Genomic DNA, 18678 nt, shown 5'->3' with positions numbered 1-18678 from the left:
GTCGTCGCGAGTGACTAGCCCCGGCTGGTGTGAGTCGGCCAGCCAGCCACGGGGTGTTCAGGCGAAGAAAGTTTCGCGTGTGATTCTCGTGCGGGAACGAGTGGTTCCACGTCAAGAGCACCACCGCGCGCGGGCGGACGAGAGAAAGAGAGAGAGGAAGAGAGAGAGAGAGAGATAGGAGAGAGAAAGAGAGAGAGAGAGAGGGCGAGCGAGACAGGTGTCGTGGAGCGCCGCGACAGAGCGCGGTGCTCCGTACCGGAGCGACGTACTGCCTCCGCCGGGGAACCACCCCGTCCGTGAGGAGGATCAGGGGAACGGCACATCCGTTGCGCGATCGATGTTACCGTGTGGTCGCTCGCATGACATTCGTGAGAAACTATGGACGAAAATTCGACGAGAGCCAGCATCGTCTGGTGGCAATCAGTGCGCGTCGTCGCGAACTGTGGACGGTGCTACGAGTGTGATCAGTGATTACTAAGAGGGACTGCTGCTTCGTCGACGACGATCGTTCGCGATCGCGCGATCACCGCGCGTTGTCGTCAGGTGGATAATAACTACGCGCGCGATCGACAACGTCTCTCTGTCTGGCCGGGGTCTTACGGAGAGAGAGACTCTGTGTCGACGATCCGACGTTCTTCGCCGAGACATCTACTCATTGGATCGTAGAGACTGGACTCTCTCTCTCTCTCTCTCCCTCTCTCTCTCTCCCTCTCTCTCTCTCTCTCTCTCTCTCTCTCTCTCTCTCTCTCTTTCTTTCCTTCCCTCCCTCTCTTGCTCTCCTCCTGCTTGCTCCTCTTTCTCTCATTCTCTCTCGCTGTCGCTACCTTCCTTCGTCGTCCATCGACGTGAAGCCGAAGAGTCCGAAATACTGCACAGCATCGTGACCAAGATCAAGGCTCCAACAAGGCGCGACAGGGATAAACGCGCGAGAGAAACTTGCCCCGTGGCACGGCCCACGGTGGGAACACATCCTGAGAGGGTTTCGCGAAGCCTCTCGACGAGCGGAAAAGTAGATGGCCGCTACCACGTACATGCCGGTTAGTAGCGCAGTCTCTACCGACCTGGATGGTGGTACAGGTACAACGATCGGGATGAACATCGCCGTGGGTGGCTACTCCTCGGGCTCGCCTCGCAGCGCCGCCGACGCCGGCGAGATGAAGTACATGCCTGCGCCGCAGCATCATCACCACCATCACCATCATCACCAGATGACGTCTTCGCCGTCGCCGAACGGCCTGTCGCATCCAGCGGCGAGTCTCTCGTCGGCGAATCCCTGGGTGAGCCTGCAGCCGGGCAGCGATCCATGGGCCGCGTCGATGGGCATGCACCACACCACCCATCATCCGCATCATCACCCGCATCAGGCGAATGCGAGCCTCGACGTGAAGCCGTTGACCGCGGCGGCGGCGGCGGCGGCGACGGCTACGGACCAAGGGATGCATCACCGGGGACCGCATCAGTCCCCGGGTATGGCGTCGCCGCATTCCTGGCACGCACCGGTCGTACCGTCGGCGCACTACAACCCAAGCGGTGGTGCGGCCTCGCCCACCACCCTCCAGCAGTACCACGCGGCGATGAACGGCATGCTGCACCAGCACCCGCATCAGCATCCGCATCAGCTGCACAACCACCAGCCCGGACTACCTCATCACTTGAGGGACGCGCACAATCACAGTCCACCGTCGGGGCACCCGCTGCACGCTGGCCATCCCCTCGACAGGGATCACAGCGCCGGCGAGGAGGACACGCCGACGTCGGACGACCTCGAGGCTTTCGCCAAGCAGTTCAAGCAACGGCGCATCAAGCTCGGCTTCACCCAGGCGGACGTCGGTCTCGCGCTCGGTACTCTCTACGGCAACGTCTTCTCGCAGACGACAATATGCAGGTTCGAGGCTCTGCAGCTGAGCTTCAAGAATATGTGCAAGCTGAAGCCGCTGCTGCAGAAGTGGCTCGAGGAGGCGGACTCGACGACCGGCTCGCCGACGAGCATCGACAAGATCGCCGCGCAGGGCCGCAAGCGGAAGAAGCGGACGTCGATCGAGGTGTCGGTGAAGGGCGCGCTCGAGCAGCACTTTCACAAACAGCCGAAACCGTCGGCGCAGGAGATCACCTCGCTCGCGGACAGTCTGCAGCTCGAGAAGGAAGTCGTGAGGGTGTGGTTCTGCAACCGACGGCAAAAGGAGAAGAGGATGACGCCGCCCAACACGCTCGGCGACGGCATCATGGAGGGCATGCCGCCGGGTCACCAGGGTCAGGGTGGCCTCCATCAGAGTTATCATCCGCAGGATCACCTGCACGGCTCGCCCATGGGCCACAGCCACAGTCCGCCGATGCTGAGCCCTCAGGGCATCACTGCCCATTCGCTCACGGCTCACTAGCGTTCGCCGGGGCCTCCCCCGTTGGGCCTCGCGATAACCTCCTCGCAGAACTCGGCGAATGTGTCGTCGACGGCGGAGAGCCTGCCGCCGTTCTATCATCACTACCTTCAGGCGCGTACCGGCAGTTACACGACGTCGTAGCTGACGGACTCGCAGCGACCTTCCTACCTGCCGGACAACGGCGGCGCTCGTTACCGGGACGAAGGTACGGAATGGTGGCTCGTTCGGCGAGGTTCAACGGGGTTTAACGAGGCCGGGACCGGTCCACCGGGGAGGCTGAGCTGACGCGCTCGGTCGGCGATCTTTTGTCGACCTTGACCGCGCAACAGGCCAACAGAGAGAGAGAGAGAGAGAGAGAGAGAGAGAGAAAGACAGGATGGAAGGGACGGAAGAAGGGAATCTCACAGACGGAAGGACAGACGCGAGAAATGGAAAGAGTGAACGCGCGCGCGAGCGTGTCAATGTATCACACGGCCGAACCGTTCCAGGAGAGCCCGGATTCTTTCAGGATATCGTTCAGGCATCGAAGTATCATTGTCGTCGTCGTCGTCGTCGTTGTCGTCGTCGCTCGGCTCGCTCGCGGGCACCACCGCGGCGCCCGTTACTTTTCTCCATCGGTGCGAGCGATGTGTGACACCGACAAGTGAAAGAGAAAACCAGGCATGAAGAGGAAGGAGATAAAGAGAGAAGAACCTTTTCATCGCGTCGTGGAAACAACGACGCGTTCCAGCAGAGAAGCACCGTGTTCGTTCTCTCCGAGGGATACCCATAACGACGGCCATGGTGATGACGTTCCTCCTCCGCGCGCGCGGCCAGGTCGGTGCCCGTTCGTTCGTTCGTTCGTTCGTTCGTTCGTGAAGTCCTGGCTGAACCGCGGACCTTGTTGGCTGTTTGCTGTTGTTGTTGTTGTTGTTGTTTCATCGTCGTCGTCGTCGTCGTCGTCGTCGTCGTCGATGAAAGAAAGTGCTTCTCTCATCCGGCGGTTACCGTCGGCAGAGAGCAAGAGGATGGCTCGATAACGGGGTGCGCGGACGCAAGGTGGACTACTCGAGGGTGCGGCTGAAGGAACAACGAAGGTGTGTGTGTGTGTGCGTGCGTGTGTCTGTGTGCGTGTGTGGTTTCTTTCTTCTCCCTCTCGCTCTCGCTCTCGCTCTCGCGCGAGCAAAGCGCGAGATCCTAATATCGGACACGAGAGAGAGAGAGACATGTACCAGCGCGACGGGTGACGTCGTCGCGCGCGCGCGCGCGCGCGCGCGGACGTGATTTCCGCTTGTCACCTGTCGCGAGGAAGGAGCGCGAAGGTCCGAGAGAACGCAACGCGAACGGACGGACGGACGAGAATGGGCGTAACGCAAGAAAGGAACGCACGTAGGGGCGAGAGAGAGAGAGTGCTGTGTTCGCGCGGGATTTGCTCGGTGCAAACTCTCGGCGGATGATGTAACATAAGTAAATATGGACTGTAAATAATGTACTAGATAAAGCGCTAGTAAGTTAAGTGAGAACGAGAGCATGAGTCGTCGTTGTCGTCGTCGTCGTCGCCGGCGAGCGAGGGCTTTCGAAAAGCAGAGACGCGGGAGCTGGAATAAACGGAGGAGAGGGCAAGAACGCGAAGGAAAAACGAGGAGAATGAGAAGGGAAGAGAAGAAAGAGGATGAAGGAAGGAAGGAAGGAAGGAAGGAAGGAAGAGAAGAGAAAGAGAGACACAAAGAGTACGCGGCGCGACGAAGTAAAAAAAAAAACAGAGGGACAGATTATATATAAAAAACAAAAACGGGACAGGGCGCACACATCGGAGAGGGAACGCGTGTCGGAAAAGCGCGTGCGAAATCCTAGCGAGACAGCAAGACAGATCCCCCCTCATGCGAAAAACCCCTTCTGTATAAAGAGTAAGTACACATAAATATATATGTATATACACACAAACACACGCGCGTGCGCGCGCGAGTCTATATATATATAAACAAAATTATATATATATATATATATATATGATTAGAGAGAAAAGGATATATATATATATATATATAGGCGCGTGAGAGAGAACGGTTAAGACGATAAATTTTTGGCAATGTGTCTCTATGTATACGTCAAAGAGTTTTAACGCGATGTTCTTATCGACATTACCTTATTACTATTATTATTATTATTATTCTGTTTATTTTATTATTATACTATTATATTATTATTATTATTATTATTATTATTATTACTATTATATCATTACGACGTTTACACTGTCTGGTCCCGAAAAATGTTTGTAACTATGATAAACCCCCGGCGTTATCTTTGGTGATTTTATTATTATTGCTATTATATTACTCGTCACCGCTATTATATTGTCATTTGCGATTACTATTACGATAATTATTTCTCATTACTGCGATTATTATAATTCTAACTATTATTATTGTCATTATCGATACGATCGGTAGGTTCGGCGGAGTCGCGCGCGGTTCAACAACTTCCAATTGCCACTTGAGACACGATCGCTATCTCGCTCTTGCGATATGTTCGCTTCTCTCCCCCCCCTCTCTCTCTCTCTCTCTCTCTCTCTCTCTCTCTCTCTCTCTCTCTCTTTCTACTCTTAGTTTTGTTTTCATCTTCTCTGTCTGGATTGTTCTTGCCAAAGAGGCTTAAACAGATAGGTGCGAAGCTGACGTAGTCGTCCGTGGTTCGCGGTATTTTGCGTCACAAGTAGTGTAGTGTATGAATGTGTACGTGTGTGTGTGTGTGTATGTGTGTGCGCGCGCGCTGAAACGATGATAAACTATACCGTATTACGCAGAAGTTATTAATTATTTGCTCAGGTTATCGTGCGCTAATCACGTATAGTGAAAAATTGTCGGTGCGATCTTTCGTCCGCATCAATCATTCGCGTTTGTTAGCTTGCAACATCTTCTAAATTCCGAAAGAGGAGGAGAAAATGGGGAAAAAAGTCCGAGCGAAATATGCGGAACGAGATATGCGCGTGTACCGTCTGTATATGAGAAGAAAGATAGAGCAGGAAAGAGAGAGGGAGTCCATGTTCTTCCGAAAAAATGGCGTACACGGGACGTCGAGAGATCGCCGTTGCGCGGACAGCTTCGCCTCTATCCCGATCCTCTTTGGCTCATTCGTCGATCGTCGTCTCTCTAATATACAAATTGTCTGGCGCAGAGCTGCGATTACTCATTTTTTGTCGCTGCGTCTGAGAATCTGTTCGCGTAACTAATTCATACTTGTCGCGCACGGTACACAACGTTGTACACAACATTAGTTAAAAGTGATAAAGCCGTCGCCGTCGTCGTCGTCGTCGTCGTCGTCGCCGCCGCCGCCGACGGTAAAATCAAGATCGCGCAACGACTGAATTTTTCACGATCAGCAAGAAGCAGCGCGAGTAAACGAAACAGCCACGAATAACATGACAACGAAAGTGTCGCTTCAGCGTGCCTCCGACGTCTCGTGAGGATTTTACGCGAAATTCATTCTAGTCAGAATCGCGAGCTTTCGCCGTTCATGCAAGAATCTGCCACTATTCTTTACGCGGAAATGCGCTTATCGGCTCGATATATAATTTCCGAGATCGCTTTGTATCCCGGCTGCCTCCGGACCGTCGTCGTCGTCGTCGTCGTCGTCGTCGGTGCGTTCCGACTCCGCGAAATTTCGCGTCTCGCGACGCTCGCTCAAAATCGAGACGAGACCGCGCTCTCGATCGTGTCTTCCGTTTTTGCCGGCGCACCTCAAGGTTTCACTTTCCGCCTCCTTTTTCCTCCACGTTGTTTTAAAGCCTCTCTGCGCGTAGGTGGTCACGTGTCTCACGCCGCTCCGCCGCCCGGCATCTTCATGCCGTATTGACGCGTCCCTTTTTTGCGGCTCGCTCTCGCTCGCCTCGATAATCGCGCTGATCAATCAAGCGTAAATCGCCGTTTCCAACCTGCTCCAATATTTGCTGTATAATTCTCGCGTTATCGATTACCCGTTCCGCGATTGCCTTCGGAATCTGCGCGCGGAAACGACACATTCCGGGATACAAGCGGGAAGTTTCCTCGCCTCTTCTCCGGCAGGCGAATAGCGCGGCGACTCCTCTCTTTACCCGCCTCGATCGTCTCTCTCTCTCTCTCTCTCTCTCTTTCTCTCTTTTTTTTCTTCTTTTTTTTTTTTTTTTTTTTTTTTTTTTTCTCTCTCTCTCTCTCTCTCTCTCTCTCTCTCTCTCTCTGTCTCTCGGTGCCGCTTTGTTCCGTCGTATTTTTTTCTCTCTTTTCGTCGTCTATCGAATCGTCTCGATCGACTGTCCGCCTTTTTGCGGCTCTCGCTCGGCGTCGTGAAACGCGTAGGTGGTCGCGGACGGTTTTGCAGCGTCAACGCGCACCTTCGACTTCCTCCCGTCTCTCTTCCCTCTCACTCTTTCTCTCTCTTCTACCTTCTCCCTGACGATTTATTTTCCGCGACTCTAACGTCGCGGGAGTGCTTCGTCGATCGCGTCGGTGTAACGACGCGTGCTCACGGCGAAACGCGGTGTCATCTCCTTTTCCTCCTCTATTCTCTCTCTCTCTCTCTCTCTCTCTCTGTCGCTCTCTCTCTCTCTCTCTCTCTCTCTCTCTCTCTCTCGCTCGCGTGCACTCGAATTCACTCGGCCCGACGCGAGTACTGTTTTCCCCGATTGTTTGTCCGGCCGCACGACCGACTTGCCGCGACAACAGGAGTTAATGAGAATCCTGGATACGCGTCGATCCTCGGCTCTGCCCGCTCCGTGTTTCTCTCATCTCGCGCGCGCGCTTCGTTCAGGAAATTTCGCGCTGATACGCAGCGACAGAGTTCCGCTCGACGTTTCTACACGTTTCTTACGGCCCGTCGAGGAGACTCGTGTTAAATACATTTGTTTATAGTATATGATACACGTACTAGACAGACACGTACGGTCTCTTTCGCGGCTTTGCTGGCAGTCCGCGACGACACAAGTAATGCCCGTTCAGGAGCCGGTGCGAATTTAGTTGACAAGCGTTTCTTTGGCCGCGATCAGCCGAGTCCGAGGGAGCGACGTTAGCTATTCGTAGGACGCAAATAAAACGAAAGTTCGGTCCATTGTGCGAGGAGCAGGCTCCTTCGCGGAGCGGTGACGAGGTACATGTAACAGCCTCGGCGAGCGATTCGCGTTTCCTCGCTTCTTTCCTCCTCACGATCGTCGAGCCGTTAAAAACCACCTCGGTCACTCGGGTGTTTGAAACTCGAGTTTGCACTCCTCTCGTCTTGCAGTATTGATTCGCGCGGGCTGAAATTCATTCGTGTGATTCTGCCGGCGATAAAAATGCACCGCGTTACCGCGAGTATCGACGCGAAGGTATCGACCCACGTATATATAACAACTAAATAAATAATCAAATTTATGTGTGTGTGTGTGTGTGTGTACACATTAACAAATTAATTTATTTATCTATTGTGATACGTGTCTACGCTCGCCGTTCGTCCCTTCGAGGGAATAATGTCCTCCTCTTGTGTGTACGATACGCGTGCAATTTCGAAGATCCTCGCCGTGACTCGATCGTTGTATACTCTTCGGCATCTGCGCGGTAACGCGAAATATTTCCGAGTCAAGCTCGCGGAATGATTAGCAAACCAAGATGAAGATGACATCCCGTCGCCGACGAGAGAGAGAGAGAGAGAGAGAGAGAGAGAGAGAGAGAGAGAGCCTCCGCCGCCGGGCTCATCGTGAAAATTTCCCGCGGTTGTTCTTACTTGACTAAGAGGCGGTTCAACGAACCCGTCCGTCACCGTCTATTAACGCCCGAAACACCGGCCTGACATCGCGCGTATTTACCGAAACGACGATATTTTATATGCTCCCGCGGAATCATACTTGCGTCTGGCAGCCAGGGCCGCATAACGATGCACTAGAGGTGTGTATAAACTGCCCGCGCGTTAATAACGGTATCTATACTTGGGCCGGCTAAAAGAGTCGTTTAGGGGCGCAAACGCGCGCCGTGGCCGCGCGCGGCTTGTAATTCACGGCCCAATTTGGGAAAAGGGACAGGGGGGGAGGGCAGGGGGAGGGAGAGGGCGAGAAAGAGAGCGAGAGAGAATTTTTATGGGGACGCGATCGTTTCGTGGGGCGCGTCACGAGACTTTAATAAGGTGGGTCCCACCGTAAAGCTCGTCTCTTTGGCGGGGCCAGTCAGCCGGCGGAGGCATCGTTGGACTTCTTTCTCTCTCTCTCTCTCTCTCTCTCTCTCTCTCTCTCTCTCTCTCTCTATCGGACAGAAAACAGGCGCGTTGCACCGGGTCCACCGCGATCTGCTATAATCATCGTAATTCTTGATCGTTATAACGCGCTTAACGCATCGCGACCTATTCATTTCCGTAATTCTTCGATGTTTCTCTCTCGTGATAATGGCACGGTGCCCGGGCCCCGGCCCGGCAAGTTTTCGGGCCCGTTTAAGAGGCTGCTTAGTGTTGCGGCTGTCAGCTGTTGCGAGTGTCAGCCGGGTCGCGTGTCTCGATATCGTATCTCGGTAACGGCGACACGACAAGCCGCGCGAGGAATCCCAACAGATAATCTAACCGGAGCGTTTGTCGCTCTTTAAGAAAGAAACCAAAACGACGCGGGTCTCTCTCTCTCTCTCTCTCTCTCTCTCTCTTTCTTTTGTCGTTGAGTGGAACTAGCGCATCGTTGAAGAGTCGCGCGCGCGGCCGCAACGAGAACTCGCGTTCTCGCCGCACCACCGTGACCCTGAAAATTCGTCGACTCGTCCATTATGATCGATCGAGCGCAGCATGCGCTACCCCTTCGCCGTGGATTAACGTCTCCTGCGAATCAGTTAGCGCTCACCAGCCTGCTCCTCCGCGTGCTATCGTGACGGAACGGGCGCGCGAGCTTTAGGGTCTTATCTGCGACTATCGCTCTCGTTTGGTCGCGGGCCATATTTGCCTGCGAGACTGAGACCGAGAGAGATCGAGAGAGAGAGAGAGAGAGAGAGGCAGCTCCGGAGCTCCAGAATTTTATGAGATCCGATATTAGGCCGTCCATCCTGCGAGGATAGAGCCGTCGAGTCCTTCCTGCATTAGCGACGCTCGTTAGCCTCCTAGTCGGAGCGGCGCACGGTCGGCCTTCTTTGACGCAATCGCGCGCGAGTCGAGAACGAGACGGAATCCTTGTTAGGTCCCATTTACCGATGTCGAGCGACGACGCGTAATAGAAACGTTTCCATTCCCGCGGGTTCGCCCGGAGAAATTTCAAGCATTACGTCGTGCCGGCGTCGTTAAGCTCGCTCGTTCGCTCGCTAATGTTCCCCCTCGTCGTCGAGCTCGCGCTCACGGCGTCTCACGGCGTGTCCTTCCCGTAAAACGTCGACTTTTGCCCGCGCGATCGCTCCCCGCGATATAACGCGCGTAAAGGCGACACGGCGTCGAAGGACGAATTGCGCGCCGCAATTCACCCTCGCGGTGCCGAACTCGGAAGAACGCACGCTTCGCCCGACCTGTCCAGCTCGTACCTGCATGCCCACTCTTCCTCTCGTATTTCTTTATTATACGCGACTTATAGTACAAAGCATCCGCGAACGACAATACGACGGTGAGACAAGAAACAACCCGGGCGAGTAGTCGCCTCGATCTTCTCGAGCTTCTTCGAGGCTTCATTTCCGCGGGCGCGAATGTTCCGCGAGTGCGACCGTAACTGCAACTTCTCTGGCGCCTCCCTCTCTTTGTCTCTCTCCTCTCCTGTCTCTCTTGTGTTGTAACGGCGCTCTTCGCTGGAAACAGCGGTTCCGCTGTGTATTACACACGTCACCGTGCGCGATTACGTGTATTAATATCAGTCATAGATTTTGTGATTATTTGCTCAATTGGCCGCCGATGCTTATCGCCGGTCTCCCTTCTCCACGCTCCATCGATGGCGCGACACGTTCGCGTCTTCGCGGCTACACGTCGAGAGGTCTGCGCGCGCGCGCGCGCGCGCGTTGCGAGTGTATATTATGCGAAGTGACACGCGACGCTTATTTTAATATTAAGACGATTCGAAGGATTTCACTTGTTCGCTCGCGCAGCGCTCGCAAAACAAACGCTCGCGACGCTCACGCATGTGTATGGCTTTCGCGCATAATTTTCAATTAACGCTCGCGAAACGCAAATCCTGCTGCGCGCGCCCGCGCGAGGATCCCCCATTGCGCCGTCTCACACAAAGCGACCTTCCCCTCTTTATCTTTCTTTCTTCCCGCTTTTCTCCTTATCGTTGCGCACAACAGCCTCTTAATCAAGCCAACAGTGTCGAGCGGGATCTTCTCCCCTGGTATAGAGAGGCGCGTCTCGGCTGCGCGCACTTTTTCTCCCAGTCGATTAATCAAAGCGCATTGTAATAATCGCGTCGCGTTGACAGGTCGAATGGAATAAAACGCGCCGGAAACGCACAAGAGTCGTGCGCTTCGCCGTTTGTTATTGCGTTCTAGTTTCTGTTATTCTGCTCGTCTTTCTCTCTCTCTCTCTCTCTCTCTCTCTCTCTCTCTCTCTCTCTCTCTCTCTCTCTCTCTCTCTCTCTCTCTCTCTCTCTCTCTCTCTATTTCTCTCTGTCCTTTTTTTCATTTTTAACGCAAGCTGCAAAGAGAGAGAGAGAGAGAGAGAGAGAGAAAGGAGGGGAAGGAGGGAGGGAGAGGGAGAGAGAGAGCAGAAGGGAGAGACAAATTGGAAAGAATGGGAGGGACGGTGGACGCGCGTAATGTGTGGAAGGGCAGGTTTGTTCGGCCAACGAGATCATCCGCCGGGCTCTCGCTACATACGTCGACAAACGATGCGGGACGGGTTGATATGATTTTCACCTTGACGAAAAGTCCAGGTTGACACTTCCTTGCGGCGCGCTCCCTTTCTTGCGTCCTTTTCTCGTTTAGCAGTGTAATTTGGTCGGGAGGGCGAGAGACGGGCAGAAAAAAGAGATGGAGCACAGGGACGCGGCCGGCAAAGTGATTTTGTTGTGTCGACAAACGACTTTACCCACGGCGTCGGGGCGCGCGCGCGCGCGCGAGAGAGAGAGAGAGAGAGAGAGAGAGAGGGAGAGAGAGAGAGAGAGCGGGGGACCGCATCGCGATTGTGAATCGTCGGGACCGACGGACGTTTATAATTTAGCTCTCGCAAAAAGAATGGGCGTCCCCGGGATCGAAATTAACGGTGATCGATCGCGCCGGCTGATTTTATTGGCCGAACAAACCGGACGGTTCGTCGTTTTTTCTTTTCCCATTTTTTTTTCTCTCTTCTCTCTCCGTCCCCCCGCGCTCTCTCGCGCTCCCTTTTTTTTTTCGACGCGCTTGGGAGTCGAGACGCGCGAGAGAAAGAGAAACCGACCGCGAAATTGCGAAACGATGAATGAGAGACGCTGCAAAAAATTGGATGTTCTTTTTTTTTGTAAATAGGAAAATGAAAGGAACGGAGGGGAGAGACGAGCGAATGGCGGAAAGATTGAGAGTGCGCAATTTTGCGGAGAGGGAGGGAGGGAGGGGAGAGAGAGAGGGCGAACGAGCGAGCGAGCGAGCGCGTCGAATTCGTCGGCGAAGCGACGTGCTCGCGCGGGCCCGAGCGGGGTCGAGGAGCGCGCTTGTCCGTCGCGGAAATGAAGGAAATCCTTTTCCGGGCGGATCGGCGAACGCGAAATTGGACAATTGCTAAACGCACCGTTGCCCGAGGCTCGTTTCTTTCTTCTTTCCTTTCGTACGGAGAGCCATGCCGGCGACGGCCATCGCGCTCTTCGATCTCGCGCGCGCGCGCGTTCGATTTCGCAGCACGCAGGCGGGCAATGTAAAATCGGTGTAATTTCGGCGAGTCCGCACCCTTTTCTGTTTCTTTTCTCGCAGCGTGCGTGTTGGAAATTCGACGAAAGTGTCATCGCTGTTAACGGCGCGAAACTGACGCGCGCTGCGACGACAGCTCTCACGTGTCTGCGTCAACAGCGAACTCGCGGAAATTATGCCGATTCCGAAGGAATCCCGATCCCCGATCTCGCGTGCTCGTCGCGAGCCACGCTAATTGCGCGTGCGAACGTCGCAGATGATGCGATGCGATGCGATGCGCATAACACGAGACACGAGAGAGATGCGGCGACAAAAGGGACATGTAAAGTTATACCACTTAGGAGATGCGCGTGTAAAGCGCGAAAAACGACACGCATTCTGTAAACAATTCCTCACCTCCGCACCCCCCCGCCCTGCTCCCCCCCCCTCCCCGCCCAGGCCCCCGATGCTGTATATTACTGGTAATTAAACTCTAATTATTATTAACGTGAAGGTAAAGACCCTGCGAGTGGTGGTGAGCAAGTTTTGTTAGCAAATGGCGGATGCTAAATTACTACTGAATTTTCGATTAATAAACGACATGAAAGTAATACAACACACACCTGGCGTTCTGCTTTATTTGCCGGATCTCTCGTTGTCACACCTCTGTGTGCGTGCGTGTATGCATGTGTGTGACGTGTGTGACGTGTGTGCGCGTGTGTGACCGAGAAATTCTCACCTCTCTCTACCTCGTCGATTATTCTACATGTGCGTCGGTGTCGTGAGAATAGAGTCGTCTTACGCGGATCCTCGCTCCTTTTGCCGCCGCCCTGCCCCCACCCTTGCAGCCCCCACTACGCTTCCCTGTATAAAATGACTTGTCTTGTTGTACCATAATGTTGATTGTTCAAATAAAGTGCGAAAGTGCGATGCATTGCTAATCTGGTCTTGATCATTACCGATTACAATCTCCGGCGTGATCCGCGCAGTCAGCTTCGACACGCGACGCGCGTTCGCCGGCCGAGCTAGACGGAAGGAAAGCGGGGACGAATCCGTCCGGGATGGATTTTTCGACGGGCAGGGGATCCACTCGCGCGCGTCCACCGGCCGATAATCTAGTCGTCCATTGTCGCGCCGACGGCATTTTCCGCGCGACTTCTTCCCTCGCTCGCGACGGATACACCGCGCGTTCAAGTCGTCCCTCTCTCTCTCTCTCTCTCTCTCTCTCTCTCTCTCGTTTTCATTTTTTTCCTCTTTCATTGAAACACCGTGGGCGATCACTTTTACTCTCGCGTCTCATTTCCATGATGTATCCATGAATAATTACGGTAAAAGTTCATTCGCGACTTTAACCGTGGCGTGGTGTACGAAGTCTTTCATTGCATTAATTAAGAGCTTAATGAACAACGTGAGCGACGCGAGGAAACGCGGCGAAAAATGTGCACTCGCGCGCGCGCGCGCGCGCGCATAATCGATCGCCTGAATCACTCTCGTCTCTCATCGCGCGCGAGAGACCTTTTCCTCGCGCTCGATTGTCTCTCGTTTTCACGCGGTGACCAAGTCCGGCTAGTTTGTCGATCGACGGCGGAGATACCCCGGCCCGCTCTCGCTCGATTATTCCATCTCGTACACACCGCATCGTGTATAATTATCGCGCGATATCATGAAATTGCCGTGACGACCCGAATGACAAGCAGCAATAATCGCGCGTTGCGGAAAAACGTTGCCGGCGATATCGGCGCTTCGTCCGCGCGCGAATTCTACGCGCGGCCCGGGCCGTTTAATTATCGCGCCGATCGGAGGAGAAGCACCGGCCAACGCGCGGCGGATTCAAATCCTTAATCACACGTGTGACAAATTACACGTTAAAATAATCGACAGCTGCTCGTGCACTTGAGACATTGTGCGTGCGTGCGTGCGTGCGTGCGTGCGTGCGTGTCGATACTCCGCATATGCGCAGTCCCGGAAGACCCCGGACGGACGACCGATAAACGATGGCTGATGGTACCTGAGTGACGGTGTCGAACGCGCGATTGTCTTATTAATATGATCGTCTGCCAACAATCTCTTTCCCCCGTTTCTCTCGCGAGGCTGGAGCTCGGCGCGTGACGTCGACGCGACGCGCCGCGACGCGACGCGACGCGACGCAAACACGCACGCCCGATGATACGCGATGGATTCGCGTTCTTCGCGAATTGTTTATCATCGACGAGCGCGACAGCCGCGTTGCGCCGAGAGGAACGGAGGAAAAAGCGGGGACACACACCGAAGCATTGTGTGTTTGCTCATCAGCGAACAATATCGGAACACCGACACGAGACGTTTCTCTCGCTACGCTTACGCGCTGCGATCGCGCGCGTATCGAAGGAGCGCCCGTCGTCGCAGTCGCTTATCGCGACATCGAATATCGCGGCGCGTGTATTACCTTGGAGAAGCGGCCGTCTCCTTTCAGAGGATTTTATTGCCCGTCGAGTGACGTAATGCGAAATAAAAAGGTCGCTCAGCATCGCGTCCGTCGTCGTCTGATAGCAGCCGATTGAACGATCGAGCCTACGATGTCCTATTCTTTCTTCTCTTCTTTTTCTTCCATTCGGATTTAGATCACCGTGCCGGTGCCGGGTCTGACTATTGTTTCCCGTCGACGGTGCTTGTTCTTGCCTCGCTCTCGTTGCTCGCAATTAAGCCGCTTGCAATCTGTCATCGGCGAGACATCGCATGTGGAATCTCGCGGGTCTATTATCGCTCAGGCTCTCTCAGGCTCCGGTGGATTCGCTCGCACGGTATAAACACGTCGCAAATAGCCGGACCGATCGATCGACCGGTGATCGGTCGCGGAGGTCGTGTAAAATACCGTGGAAAAAAAGCTGGTACGCTGGAAGAAAAAGACAATTATAACAGACGCGCAGTTCCGAGAAAACCAACGCGCGCGCACACACACACACACACACACACGCATGACTCGGGGGGATTTATCGTAATGTAGGACTGGCCTGTGTGTTGGCCGTGAGAAAAAAGCCAAAGGAAAAAAGGACGAGACAAGATTAATATTTTCGGGATGATTAACGAGAAACGAGAGAGTCGAGGAGCACCGGTCGTTTTTGTCCGGCCTCTTGTTCCAGCAGTTGTATTTTTTACGCGTACGCGCGAGTCTCAACTCGCGTGCAGCGTTTCTCCGGAAAATTGCAAGCGCTCGATCGTGGAAATCGAGCGCTGTAACTCTTACGGATGCTACGGTAAATTATTGTCGCAGCCGAAATTATCGTCGAGTCGCGCGAGTGTAACAAGATTTCGCCCGATCGTAATCGCCGTCGCCGTGTCGGCGTTCATTATTCATCGCGGATGATCCTGCACCGGCGCCGAAATTACCGGTCGTCGCGTCGCGCTAAGTCTGGATGCGTGAAATATTCCGATAGTGATTGCGCATAGCGGACTGATATCACCGTTCACCCGGCCGACCCGCCGCGCTATTTCTCGCCAGCGACAGCGTCGCGACGTTTCTGCACGCCCGTGAATTAATTGGAGGGATGACTCACTCGTTTGGCCCAATTTTTCCACGAGGAACCCACGGCCGGGGGGCGGGGGGGGGGGGGTGGTGTTTTCCGCGCCCCGATCAGGAAACGCGAAGAGGCCGCGTTTCAACCGGACGAGACCATCGCCGTCCGCACAGGGCTGATTAGCCCGAGTTGATCCCGTCGGGAAATCGACGTTGAAAAATTCGGCAGGAGATAGCCGCGCATCGGCCGCGTAAGAATATCCGGACGAAGTATTGCACGACGGCGAAACCTGATTAGCGGCAAGGGCAAAGTTACTTGGAGTTCCTCCGCCGCGGCTTCTTCGGCTTTACGCCAGCCTGCGCGCTGCGCGATCGTGACGTTTGCGCGCCCGACAACTCGAGTGGTATCTCCGAAAAGACAATTCAATCTATCAAGTCGCCCAAGTCGTGTGTAAGGTGTATGCACACACAAGACGCGCGCGCGCGCGCGAGTTCGTGTGAGAAGCGAATGTCGGCCCGAATCGTGTACAGCCCCCGCGAGTAGCCGACTTAACCTTCCCCCCCTTGACTCTTCGATCGACGCGAGTCGTTGCGGCGCAGCCCAGAGAGAGCCCACCGCGAAATTAGCGGCTGCCAGACGACGGCCCGATAAAGGCGTCGCTTTTATTGTATCGGCTGGACAACCGCATAACAGCTCGTTCGCCGAACGCGAGTCCGATTGTGTAACGGGCTTAAAGCGCTTTTAACCACCTCGCGCCGCGCGCCGAGCGACACGGGGGGGGAATACGACTTGACCGTTATACTCCGAATGCGTTCGTTTGTCTCGTAAATCTCTCGGCCCGAGTAAGCCGCTCCCCGTCGCTCGTTCCTCTTTCCGTCTCTCTATCCTTTTTCTTTCTCTCGCTCTCTTTTTTCGCAACCCGCCGAATCTATTCGCGGAAATAACACTCCTCCGTTGGTGAAAAAGGCGCGCGGAGCCGCTCCTTTCGCCTCCCCCCCCCCCCTCTCTCTCTCTCTCTCTCGCTCGCTCGCTCGCGCATTTCGCGTACGCGCGCGCGCGCGCGCGCGCGAGGGAGAAAGAGAGTATTTTTACAGTCGGTTTTTACACGCATTGTTCGCGGTTTATGTCGCGCTTATTTTTACGGCCGTTAAAGGCGAAAGAATATGATCGCGCGCGGGAAACAGTCCGTCGATTTCACTGTCCGCGCGCACAAATTAAGCCGTCGATGCATTATTCAGCTGCTGCTCGTCTTTCACCCGCGAGGGAGCGAGGGGGGGGGAATAAGGCAAACGATGGAGACACGAACGGCTGCGTTTCCGAGTGATAACCGGATTTTTAGCAGGAGATTGCGGGATAACAAGGAGATAAAACGCTGGGGACTGGAAAAGAAACACCCGGCGGACAGCGCCGCGTGATCGCGGTTAATTATACGCGCGAGGAGGAGGAGGAGGAGGAGGAGGAGGTCCACCGAGCGGCGAGACTCAATTTCAATGATCGACCGCGGATCGGCGCGTTTACGGAGTCGCGCAGAAATGTCGCAGGCGCGATCGTTTCGGGCGCTGACGATTTTCCAATTAATCGGACAGCCAGCAACAATGATACGAGCGCGCGCAGGGTATAGAAGGGCGGGTCGCGGGTTGCGCAAAAATCTCCGTAAAAAGACAGAGAGAGAGAGAGAGAGAGAGAGAGAGAGGGGGGAGGGGGCAGAGAGAAAAAGAGGCATTAATATGCAAATTCCGTGCGCGACGATTACGCCGGTGGCGAAGATCGCGGCGGCGACGGCGGCGGCTTCCTGACGGCGATCTCTCCGCCAATCGAGGCGAATGGGCGTCACGGCGAGGTATCGCGTTACGATCTACTCACTTCGGAAGCGCGCGAACGTGCTCCGGGTAATCTGCCGAGAGTAAAAGACAGGCGGGGATAATGTCGATAATCATAATCGCGGTCGTCGATAGCCGCGGCGGCGGCGCGGCGGACCGCTCGATCCGCCGGCCGCCATGCCAGCTGTCGTCGTTCGCTCCGCTGCTCGTCGAGATGTGTTACCGGGTGCATCGACCGTGTGTCACACCGCGTCGATCTTGCCGTATCCAGTAAGAACTGGCGTATCCACCCAGCTTCGCGAATTCGCGCGTTGCTCTTGCGTGGTCGCGACGCGACGCTCGCTTCCGGCCGACTTGGCGACGCGTTCGTGTCCGCTGGGAGGATGTATCCTTGCAAGAGGCTCCTGCGAGAGGCAACTCGTTTCCCCGGGAATATGTCCCTTCGAAGAGGAGTTTTCCCGAATGTTCGTCCGAGTGACAATGTTGCAACTTTTTCACCACGAACCGTGGTGAAAAGGGCGCCGGCGAGCCGCGCAAGCCGGTGTGGCGACCTCAACACGTGCAGTCGCGCGTGCTTCTAGGAGGGAGCTCTAAGATGTCTGTGGGCAGACTGTTTTGTTTTACTTATTGTCATGATCGTGGCCTGACTTGTAAAGCGCTCTGAGACGCGAAAGACAAAGAGTATTGATGCAAGCGAGGTGTTTTTACGTGTACAAATGAATAGTCCAAATTATTTCAAGCGGTTGTGAAATCAATTTTAAATTGAATAGATTTTCCCGCTCTTTTCGTGATTATGCAGTGTTGACGTGTAGCTATTAAAAAGAACATATAGTTCGGCGAAAGGCCCAACATAACCTTCAAAAGTATTCAGTTCGGTACAGTCGAAAATGGCAACAGATAAGGTGCATATCCGACACTGCATTCTTTACGAGTTCCAACAAGGGAAAAAGTGCTGCAAGAGCGTGCGAATCGATATGTTCCTTCCTCGGCGAAGGTGTTGTATCGTACGATATCGTACGCGCATTTTGGTTTGAGCGCTTTAAAAGCGGTAATTTCAGTCTCAATCGACAAACAACGCCCTGGAGGCCCTCCGAAGTGATGATAATGATGATTTGGAACAACTGCTCGCTGAGAATTCGGCACAAACACAAAAAGAGCTCGCGGAACAGTTGGGAGTAAGCGCAGCAAGCGATTTCCAAACGCCTACGTGAGATGGGAAAGATCCAGAAAGAAGGAAAATGAGTGCCTAACCGCATGATCT

The 18678-nt window shown here is 54.4% G+C and overlaps 1 protein-coding gene across 2 annotated transcripts in view; it reads left to right on the top strand.

Annotated features, from left to right (window-relative positions):
- The first annotated feature begins 752 nt into the window (after nucleotides 1-752).
- vvl (ventral veins lacking) overlaps nucleotides 753-18678 on the top strand; it is a 54629-nt gene continuing 36703 nt past the window's right edge. Inside the window, exon 1 of one of the 2 annotated variants that reach the window (XM_025302471.1) lies at nucleotides 753-3454. In XM_025302471.1, coding sequence (XP_025158256.1) covers nucleotides 1014-2378 — 1365 coding nt within the window. In that variant the 5' untranslated portion in view covers nucleotides 753-1013 and the 3' untranslated portion in view covers nucleotides 2379-3454. Of the gene's footprint in view, nucleotides 4265-18678 lie in introns of both variants that reach the window. The other variant, XM_025302470.1, reaches the window with a different exon arrangement.

Source organism: Harpegnathos saltator, unplaced genomic scaffold, assembly GCF_003227715.2.
Source record: "Harpegnathos saltator strain DR-91 unplaced genomic scaffold, Hsal_v8.6 scaffold491, whole genome shotgun sequence".
Classification (NCBI taxonomy): Eukaryota; Metazoa; Arthropoda; class Insecta; order Hymenoptera; family Formicidae; genus Harpegnathos; species Harpegnathos saltator.
The sequence above is the reverse complement of the archived record's forward strand: the minus strand, read 5'-3'. Positions and strand labels throughout refer to the sequence as shown.